Source organism: Gekko japonicus, unplaced genomic scaffold (genome assembly GCF_001447785.1).
Source record: "Gekko japonicus isolate JY-2015 unplaced genomic scaffold, Gekko_japonicus_V1.1 scaffold159, whole genome shotgun sequence".
Classification (NCBI taxonomy): Eukaryota; Metazoa; Chordata; class Lepidosauria; order Squamata; family Gekkonidae; genus Gekko; species Gekko japonicus.
This window is the reverse complement of record NW_015169177.1, coordinates 247917-258143: the sequence shown is the minus strand read 5'-3', so window position 1 is coordinate 258143 and position 10227 is coordinate 247917. Positions and strand designations below refer to the sequence as shown.

The following is a 10227-nucleotide window of genomic DNA, read 5'->3' as shown; positions in this document are numbered from 1 at the left end:
TTCCCTACAATGTAAGTCTTGCCAAGCTGAGCATCATCATTCCAATATTGACCCATTAGGGAAATTAATTCTCACACAGCAATATTCTTTTACCACATTAAGGATACGGTAAGGCAAAAAGCAGCTTAGCTTTAAACTTCACTCCTGGTACTTTGGGGTGCCTATACTCTTGTTTGTATTGGAGCTGAAGTAATTTTAGAACTGTGTATAAAAAGAAGTATTTCTGCAAGACAATTAACTATTGCAATTAGTCATGTTAACATTAACAACTAAAGACAATGCTTGTTTCAATTTTATATATATACACATACACACACACACATATATATGTGTGTGTGTGTATATATGAGGGAGAGATTATTTTACCATGGGGCTCCAGATCATTATTGACCAGATCCAGTGCTCAAGGCAAGATAGTTATCTTCATCTTCTCTATGCCTCAGAGCACGTCGCAGAAGAGCAGCCACCCCCTCCCAATGGAAAAACTGCACTCTCCTCCAAAATATTTTCCCTTTCAGAATGACTATGTAAAACCTTGCTTTAAAAATGTTTTACATACTGTTAGTTCTCTCAGAATTCTATGTGAATTATCTAAATAAGGTGATCATTATTGGACAATAATCCCCATGTACAAATCCATAGAAACACTCTCAAATCTGTTTCTCTCCCTTATATTTGTCTATCTTCTGCAGCTTATGAAAACACTGCTCTACAGATTAAGTAACAGGTAATATGTTAAACAGAAAATGGTTTAAGTCCATGCAAATCTTCTATTCTCTAGTCCTTAGACTTAGTTCAGACTCTACCACTTTCATAAATTGATTCTGGTTAATGAAAACCAGACAAGGGGTTCTCTTGTTTATTTACACATTAGTGATCAATGAAACAACTGAATATCCAGATTTACTGAGATCCAATACTTACCCTTATCAAAACTTGCATTTGCACCTCTGTCCAGAAGGATACGCATTAGCTCAACATTAACCACACTTGCAGCATACATCAGGGCAGTCCATCCAAACTTGAAGGTAGATTCTACACTTAGACCTGTGACATTTTATGTGCATAATTAATCAAGTTTCAGAATTTTAAATTCCATTTGGAACACAAGACACATTGATATTTAGCCCAATCGGTCATTTCCAGTACAATGGTTTTTTAACGTGGGATCTTTACCCAACTCCTGGGACCCATTCATTAATTTTGGAGGCAAATTAAGGGGCATTTGGGATTTTAGGACTTCAAGCAGCCTTGCTTCCCCCATACACACGTACAAGACAACTTGACAGCTGCGACCCCACTGTGAAGATAAAACCTCACATATCTCCCCACAGCTCTTAAATGGCAAACAGCAAACTAAATTAAACTAAATATTAAGGAGTTGGTTGATGGCCTCCAGTCTCACTGAATGTACATCTGGAATTTGTGCATTGCATGCTGACCTCATACATAACATTATCTCTTTTGAAAACTGCCTGTTTCAAAGGTAGCTTACCCTATGGCATAAGGGGCAGTTCCAGAAAACACAATCTATAAAGGGCTATGGTGACAAATGCAACTAGCCTGAAAATACACAAGGCATGCTTTAATTCACATCACATCCAGGACTCTTATTTTTCTCATCATTACCAATTTTTCCTCTGGAGGGGCAGCCTTGTTAGTCTATTGCAGCAAAAATAAACAAGATTCTTCTTAACGACCAACAGCATTTTAATCCTACTTAAGTTTCTAGTCTACAAATTAATGTTGAAATAAAACTTAAGTCTTTAAAGTGCCACACGAGAACCTGTTCCATGTCTACCCTTCATAATAGCTGCTTAAGAACATCTTTATTTCCACAAAATGTACTCATATAGTTCTTCTACCTAGAAAATACATGTCTCAACTCCTAATCTCATTAGCTACAGCTATGAGGTGGGTCAAACACACCTATGAAGAAACAACCTGGATATCACACTTAGAGATGTGAAGGCCGGGGGGTGGGGGTGCAATTCAGGAAGGGGAATCTTTTTTCTAGGCCTTTTTTCAATTTTTCCAATGGAAATAATGGAAATTTGGGAGAGTACTGAAAAAAAATCCCATTAAATATTTTATCTTTCAGAATGGATGAAATCATTTAAAGACAAAGTGGGCATGCTGTAGACAGCTCTTAAATACAAGATACATTTCCCAACTGAGAAGGATACCTGATCTTCATGAGGGCAGCATGCAGGTTTCATTGTGTCTGCAGCCCTTTTGACCTGACTCTTCTTTTCTGGTTGACCTTTTCACCTCTCCCTCAAACCACTATGACACACATACCCACAGATTGGATATCAAGAAACTTATTGCCTCACCTTGCTAGAGGAGAAAAGATTAGAAGTGGGGAAGAAACTGCACCAAAGCCTCAGAGAAAAACTCTGAAAGTTTCATTGAGGACCAAGCTCTTTCTAACCAGTAGCTATGGAAGGAAGAAGACAGCATCTAGCTGGAACTACATCTAGCTGAGCTGTGCAGATATTATTATTGAGCCTTTTTCCTGACCAAATAATATATTTTATGTTACTGAACACAAAGCTTGTGTTTTCTGTTTAATTCCTATTTTTCTACTTTTCAGATAGCAAAAACTAAGATATATGAGCTAAGGTAGTATAGGTTGCATCTGCTTGTGGTTTTCTCTTAAGCATTGGGTATATTTGCAATTTTGCTTGTAGAAAACTATGGCATGTATAACTTTTTAAATTCCATAAATATTTCAAATATTGCAATTTTATATGCTAAGTAAGTAACAAATGATGTGCTGTCTGTTGTTAAGGCAGTAAAATAGGTTTACGTTAGATAGGACAGCAAGTATTGTACGTATTTCAATTTCCCCCCCAAATTTCCATTTTGTAAAAAAAAACAAAGCCCGTGTTCCCCCCGCTTCAAAATTTCTAGAAATTTTACATCTCTAATCACACTACTGGGTGATTTCAGGACAGACAACACACTACAATGCATTCTAGACCGGTGTTTCCCAACCTGTGGGTCAGGAACCAGAAGTGGGTCATGAAGCCTCTGAAAGTGGGTCACATCTCCCCTGGGTCACATCTCCCCTTCCTTCTTTGTGAGAATAATGAGAAAAAAGCTCTCAGGCTACTAGTGACTTCATCGAAGTAGCTGAAAGAAAGGGGGGAGGCTGGAGAGTATGTGGGAGCTGTTTAGAATGCCATGGAAAACCCAGATGATAGAAGGAAGTGTGTGCATGCGTGGGCTCTTTCTTGGTGCTCCTTCAGCAGCCCAACCGCTTGCCCAGCCCCCTGTATTGCTTCATTGTCCTCTACCTGCTGCTGAAGATGTACTATACCAGTTTTCCCTGCCACCAACCTCTGTCATCTGCATGTATCTTGGGCACTGTAGAAAACAGAATGTGGGAATAGATGGGTGCCAAGGCCATAGTTTGCCTAAGGCAGCCCAGGAGTTGTTTTTGTTGCCCCAGAAGGTTGGACCAGAACCAATGGGTTGAAATTAAATCAGAAGCATTTTCAGCTTAACATTAGGAAGAACTTCCTGACAGTTAGAGCAGTTCCTCAGTGGAACAGGCTTCCTCAAGAGGTGGTGGGGCTCTCCTTCTTTGGAGGTTTTCAAACAGAGGCTACATGGCCATCTGACAGCAATGCAGATTCTGTGAACTTGGGCAGATCATGAGAGAGAGGGCAGGAAGGGTTGCCTCAGTGCTTAGTTCTTGTGGCCCTTTTTTACACACCCAGGGAAATGCTGATTGCTATTTTGAAGTCAGGAAGCAATTTTTCTCCAGGCCGGTTTGGCCAGGGATCCTGGAGGTTTTTTGTCATCTTCTGGGCATGGAACAGCGGTCACTGCGGGTGTGGAGGGGATTGGACTAGATGACCCTGCCTTGTGCAGGGGACTGGACTAGATTACCCTGGAGGTCCCTTCCAACTCTATGATTCTATGGTTCTAGGATGGGTCACCATATGAAGTAAATTTGGAAGTCTGAACAAGGTTGGGAATCACTGTTCTAGACCACTTGGATAAGGAACCTGTTTGCTAACAGACTCCTTTCATCTTTCACAATCTCTGAACACCCATTAGAAAGCTCCCAAGAACGTTTGCTTTTGCAGCATTATTCTTAACCCAAGTCATCTCCCCAACTGGACTAGTGTCTTTTATCCTAACTGGGCTTTGGCATTAGAGAGGACAATGCTTAGAGTCAGCACTGAAGAGCACTCTGACTGACACACCACGTCTCTAATTTGCACTAACTGGGTATCTGGAGGTTGAAGAGTAGTTACTTACAGAGAGACTGCTTATTTTTATAGATACAAAGATTCTAAGTTGAGAAGGTAAAGTAACAGCTTTGGAAGAGAGATAAAGTTCCCAGCAAAGACCTTTATCTACAACAGATTTTAATGCTGACTAGAGGTAGGGGGGAGAATTAGAACAGATTTATTCCTAGATAATAGTCAGGAATACTTATTCCTAGAGAATACTCATACTCTAAATCACTGGTGCCTTTCCAGAATTTGGGGGTATTTTAATTTTTACAGCTTAAGAATGACACAAGAGCAATATAATTTGTATCTCTCCCTTATATATAATTCTGTAAGACGCAAACTCACGCAATGCGCACCAACAGTGTATGGACGGTTGAACTGCCCATCAGGACCTTCCCCCCCCTCCATTGGCCGCTTCGCATAGCCCCGACACGCTGACTCCTGCCGAGACGCCCCCAACAAGAGCAAAGGGGAGGGACACTACTGACTCCCAGAACAGCCGCCGCAGCCCCAGCTCAGGCCAACGTGTCCGACGCTCCTGCTTCCGATGCAGCCAACTGCTCCAGGTTAAAGAGCCCTACGCTGGTGCCCTGAAGGCTCCGAAACTGCTGACACTGTGATCACGCTCGCCCACAGAGATCAGGCCTCTAACGTAGGCTGACTCTCTGTTTCACGCTCAGAACTGCAATCCCCCAGCACGAGGTGACCGACTGCCCAGGGAGACAGCGGAGCAAGCCTATTCAGGCTGCGCGGCACGCTTCCCTGTACCCTGCTGGCATGCTCCGCCTCACCTTGGGGTGGGGGAAAGGCCACACCGCACTTCCCGGGGCTGCCGCAGACAGTTCTTCCGGGAGCCCGTCGGGCCTCTCCCAGCCCTCCTTCCGCCGCCCTCGCTCGCCTCCGGTTTAAACCCCCTCCCCTTCCCTCTTGGCAGGGAGGCCAAGCGAGCCGCTGGAAGGGGAGCCGGTTGACACCCCGTCCCCTTCCTTCTCAGACCCCCCACCGCCGCTTTCCGCCACCTCCCCTTCCCTGTCTGCGCCAGCTTGCTCAACCTCCCATTGCGCCCTGCGAGCGACCCTGCCCGTCTTCGCGGGACGAGGACTTGCGCCGCCAGGGGAGGGGGGCTGTGGCCACCCACTAGCGCCTGTTGCATTCATGCCTGCAACAGGCCTTCCTCCTAGTTTCCATATAAAACAATAACTATACCTCGAAATAATATGAATTTATGTAGGACTCTTTCTTCCAAAATAGAAAATGTACCTTGAAACCATCAGAAATGAGTGCAATTAAGGTGTTTTTTTTAAGTGAGATACTTAAGGCCCCTTGCATGGTTTTGCCGGGCTTGGAGGGCTTTGACCGGCTTAGCCTGGAGGAAGTTGATAGAGTGCTTGTATCTGTGCGTCCAACCACTTGCATTCTTGATCTGTGCCCCTCCTGGCTCATTAAAGCGGGCCACGAGGGGTTTCGAGGTGCCTTGAGGGAGATTATCAACAAGTCCCTTTCGGAAGGGCGGTTCCCCGAGGCACTCAAGGAAGTGATGGTCCGCCCTCTCCTGAAAAAGCCAACTCTGGACCCGACTGAATTGGCCAGCTATCAGCCAGTGTCCAATTTGCCCTATTTGGGCAAACTGATTGAGAGGGCGGTGGCGACACAGTTACAGGGATTTCTAGATGACGCTTCCGTCCTTGAGCCATTCCAGTCTGGCTTTCGCCCGGGGCATGGGACGGAGACCGTGCTGGTTGCCCTTACTGACGACCTCCGTAGACATCTGGCTCGAGGCGGTGTGGCGGCGCTGTTGTTGTTAGATCTGTCAGCTGCATTTGATATGGTCGACCACCAGCTGCTGGTCCACCGCCTTGCCGACGTGGGGATTCAGGGGCTCGCCCTTCAATGGCTTGTCTCTTTTCTCCAAGGTCGGGGACAGAGGGTTGGGCTAGGGGAGCAGCAGTCTCAGAGGCACCTGCTTGAATGTGGAGTGCCCCAGGGGGCAGTACTCTCCCCAATGCTATTTAACCTATACATGCACCCCCTCGCCCAGATTGTCTGGAGGTATGGGCTTGGGTGTCATCAATATGCCGATGACACCCAGCTCTATCTGATGCTGAGCGGCCAGTCGGACTCCGACCCAGAAGATCTTCACCGGGCCTTACAGGCCATGGCTGGGTGGCTCAAGCTGAGCCGGCTGAAGATGAACCCGGTGAAGACGGAGGTCCTGTGCCTGGGTGGTATGGGATTGGGGCTCCCGCGTGCGGGGAGGGCGGGGTATAAATGAAATAAAATAAATAAATACAGTGAAAGTTAGTGATAATATCTCCATCATCTGAGAAAAAATATATATTCTCAAACTATTACATATATCAGGACCCTGTTTTGGAGATATGAGAAGTAAAAATAAAGACATTTCACATAATACCCCCAGATTCTATCATAACCCAATATAGTTTTTCTCCACAGAGAACAGGTCCATGAAAGTACTGGCATTGCCTTTTCCCAATATTAGAGATCACTCCACAAATGACCAAAATTTTACATGGAAGTTATTTTATATAGCTATTTACCACTGCATATAACAAGAATCTGCTACCAATGTTGGCTCTCTGATTTATGTACACAAATACATATATGACCATTTCGACAATGTACACATGGAAGATTCAGTTTTGTGCACAAAAATTATATCCATACCAAAAACTTGATGTGTTAACAAGCCACAGGCAAAACAGCAGAAAGAACATTATTTTTAAAATGAAGAGGAAAAATAAAAGTACATCACTTGGAGTATCTGAGATCTGCCGTGCAGGCAGGGTGATCTAGCTGAGTAGTTCAAAATTAACTTTTATGGCTCTGAAGGAATCAGCTCACTCCCATTATAAAGCCAGAACTTGACGACATGAAATGGCCTTAAAATTGAAATGGAAAAAAACCAGATTCCCAAGTCATTCTCAATTGGTAAGCCAATTTCAGTATTTTCTTTTTAATGAACTAATTACCATCTTTTATTGTAAGCAATAATAGATTCTGGTGCATAGCTGTGTTAGTCTGAAGCAGCAGAGCAAAGTTTGAGTCCGGTGGCACCTTTAAGACTAACAAAGTCTTATGCAAGGTATGAGCTTCTGTGTGCACACACACTTCTTCAGATACAATAATGTTATACTCTTGTATACTGAACTGATGACAGAGATAGTTTGAGCCCCAAATTTATAAACCCATCAGGAAAGTATTTCACGATAGGTTTATACATTTTGAAAAAGACACAGAGTGGTGTAGTGGTTAGGGGGTCAGACTAGAATCTAGGAGACCTAAGTTCAAATCCCTAACTTTGCTATTCTTGGTGACCTTGGGCCACCATATTCTCTCTGCCTAACCTACTTCACAGGGCTGTTATGAGGATAACATGTAGGAGAGAAGAATAATGTTGGAAGCCACTCTGCATCCCCCCTGGAGACAAAAGTGTGGTACAAATATATAATTAATACACAAAGCAAAGCTTCTGTACACTTGCCTTCTAAAAGCAAACCATCACAAAGCTCAGACTGCTCATAAAGTTCGAAATCTTCAAGTCTAGCCTTATGAAACAGCAGACTCAAAAGGAGTGGCTCAACACAGGGGGAACAAGCAACTAAAATATACACCCACAAGGCCTGGTACATGCAAAGAACTTCTCTAGATTTTTTTTACAGACCCTGTACATTTATTATATTTCAATACAATTAAAAATCCACGGTCCTCTCTTATCTTAGTCCACTGCAATGACTATTGTAGACAATGCTCCCTCTAAGTTGTGGAGTCTTATGAGCAAAAATTCTACTTTGCGAGCTACTGGCATTCAAGTTGTGAGCGAGCAATTTGGTTGCTGCATCAATTAGTTTGGCTCTGGAGCCCTCTTTCCTGAGCCAAGGCAAAAATGTGTGAGCCGGAGGCTAAAAAACTGTGAGCTAGCTCACGAACTCAGCTTAGAGGGAACACTGATCGTAGGTATCACCTGTGTTTACTGCATTCTGGCTTTAGAAAAATTATTTCTTCACACTGTTCTCTAATTCTGTAATCTTAGACCTACAATCCTACTAGGATTACATTCTTCACTGGTTGTCTTATGTAGGCTGCCTGGCTACCCTGGCTACCATGCAATCATGGCTACCCTGTTTCCTACCCTTGCACCTCAATGAGAAACCCAGACTACAAATGAGGAAAATTTAAGATTCTTACCAGAATTTAAAAGTTCTTCAATCACAGACAAGTTTCCAGTAGTCAATGCTTTTTTAAAAGCCTCAACTTTGTCATCAGTTGGTAGGGTTTCACCCAAATTCTGAACAGAAAACAAAATCACAACAGTTTACTTATGCATCATGCAATTTACAGAGCTATTATAAAGGCCTAGTTTGTACATCAGGTAAAGGTAAAGGTTCCCTTGCTCAAAAGCCAGTCGAATCCGACTCTAGGGTTGCGGTGCTCATCTCCGTTTCAAAGCCGAAGAGCCAGCACTGTCCGAAGATGTTTCCGTGGTCATGTGTCCGGCACGACTAAACACCAAGGCGCACGGAACGCTGTTACCTTCCCACCGAAGTGGTACCTATTTATCTACTTGCAATTTCTTGCTTTCGAACTGCTAGGTTGGCAGGAGCTGGAACTAGAGATGGGAGCTCACTCCATCATGCGGCACCCGGGTCTCGGACTGCTGAACTACTGACCTTCCACAGCCTGCAGTTCAGCGTCTTAACCACTTGAGCCACCGCAGCTCCACAGTTTGTACATTAGGCCACTGTTAAAACACTTACTGCAGATCATGTAAGTCTTTTTGCACCACTACGTTTAGACAACTGAAAAGTACCAGGAAAAACTGCATCTTCTCCAAGTATACAATTTACACACATGCACCTCACAACTAACTGCAATCATGGATAATTTCTATTACAATGTGTGAGGCAGCACTTACCAAGCACCACATTGCTCTTCATCCTTTACAAGACACTAGGCACTGGCAGAAAGAGTAGCCTATCTAGTAAAATCTATCGAAAGATTTGAAGACATAAAACTAATGGGGGAAACCACCTTTTTAGATGCCATGTCTAAGTAGTCACACCTTGCTGCGGCAGATGTCCCAAGAACTTGCACTCATGCATTGCTAGGTCAGCTGTGATAAGGCTATTTATATGATAAGGCTATTTATATGACCACTAGGACAAGGACACAAAAAACAAGACACCCCCCCACACACACACACACATTTACAATGCGATCCTATGAAGAGGCAGTCCAGTCTAAGATCACCTGACACTCTCCCCACCACCACAGTCTACAGAAGAATTATAAAGATGTATCCCGCATTATTAATTTTTCTGCACTGTTACTACCACATCAAACAGTTACCGGGTCATGAATATCCCTATTTAAACAATTCATTTTACTTTCCAGACACGGGGATACAGCTCCACACAAAGGAGCTCGAGAAAATAAGGATGAGACGAAGGAGAAGAAACGCGCCCTGCGGAGAAACGAACGAACCAACCCACCAACCAACCTGCGGCCTCTAATCCTCGCCGATAAAAGGCGCCCCCAAGCGCCTCGGGGCGAAGAATGCCGCCCATGTCTTACCCGCATCGATTCGCAGCCGATATCCCAGCCATCGTCGTCGTCGCTCCCGCTGCTCTCCCCGCCCGCGGGGACCGCGAAGGCACGCGCACCTCCAGCCATCAACGCTTCCGCAGCCGCTTCTTTCCCGCCTCGCGACCACATGCACCTCGCACAAGGCTCCGTTTCCAACTTAAGGCGCACGCGTGGAAGGTGTAGGAGGTGGTTACGGGCGTCGCTTTCGTGTGCGTATACCAAAGCGCGAATGCGAGGCGCTTCTATTTTTAAAAAACTTACGGAGACCGCTGGATGTGTCTGAAAACACGGAGAGCTGCGTCGCTGTCTCAGTCAAGGCTGGATTTTAAAATGGCACGGCTGTTGTACAGAAAGGGGGATAACTCCGTTT

At 44.5% G+C, this 10227-nt stretch overlaps 1 protein-coding gene across 1 annotated transcript in view; it reads right to left on the bottom strand.

The window, feature by feature from the left end:
* Positions 1–9944, bottom strand: part of ASZ1 (ankyrin repeat, SAM and basic leucine zipper domain containing 1) — a 70375-nt gene extending 60431 nt beyond the window's left edge. Inside the window, exons 1-3 of the mRNA XM_015416011.1 lie at positions 9846–9944; positions 8460–8559; positions 925–1047 (exon numbers count right to left, since the gene is read on the bottom strand). Coding sequence (XP_015271497.1) covers positions 925–1047; positions 8460–8559; positions 9846–9944 — 322 coding nt within the window. The remainder of the gene's footprint in view (positions 1–924; positions 1048–8459; positions 8560–9845) is intronic.
* Between the last annotated feature and the right edge of the window lie 283 nt (positions 9945–10227).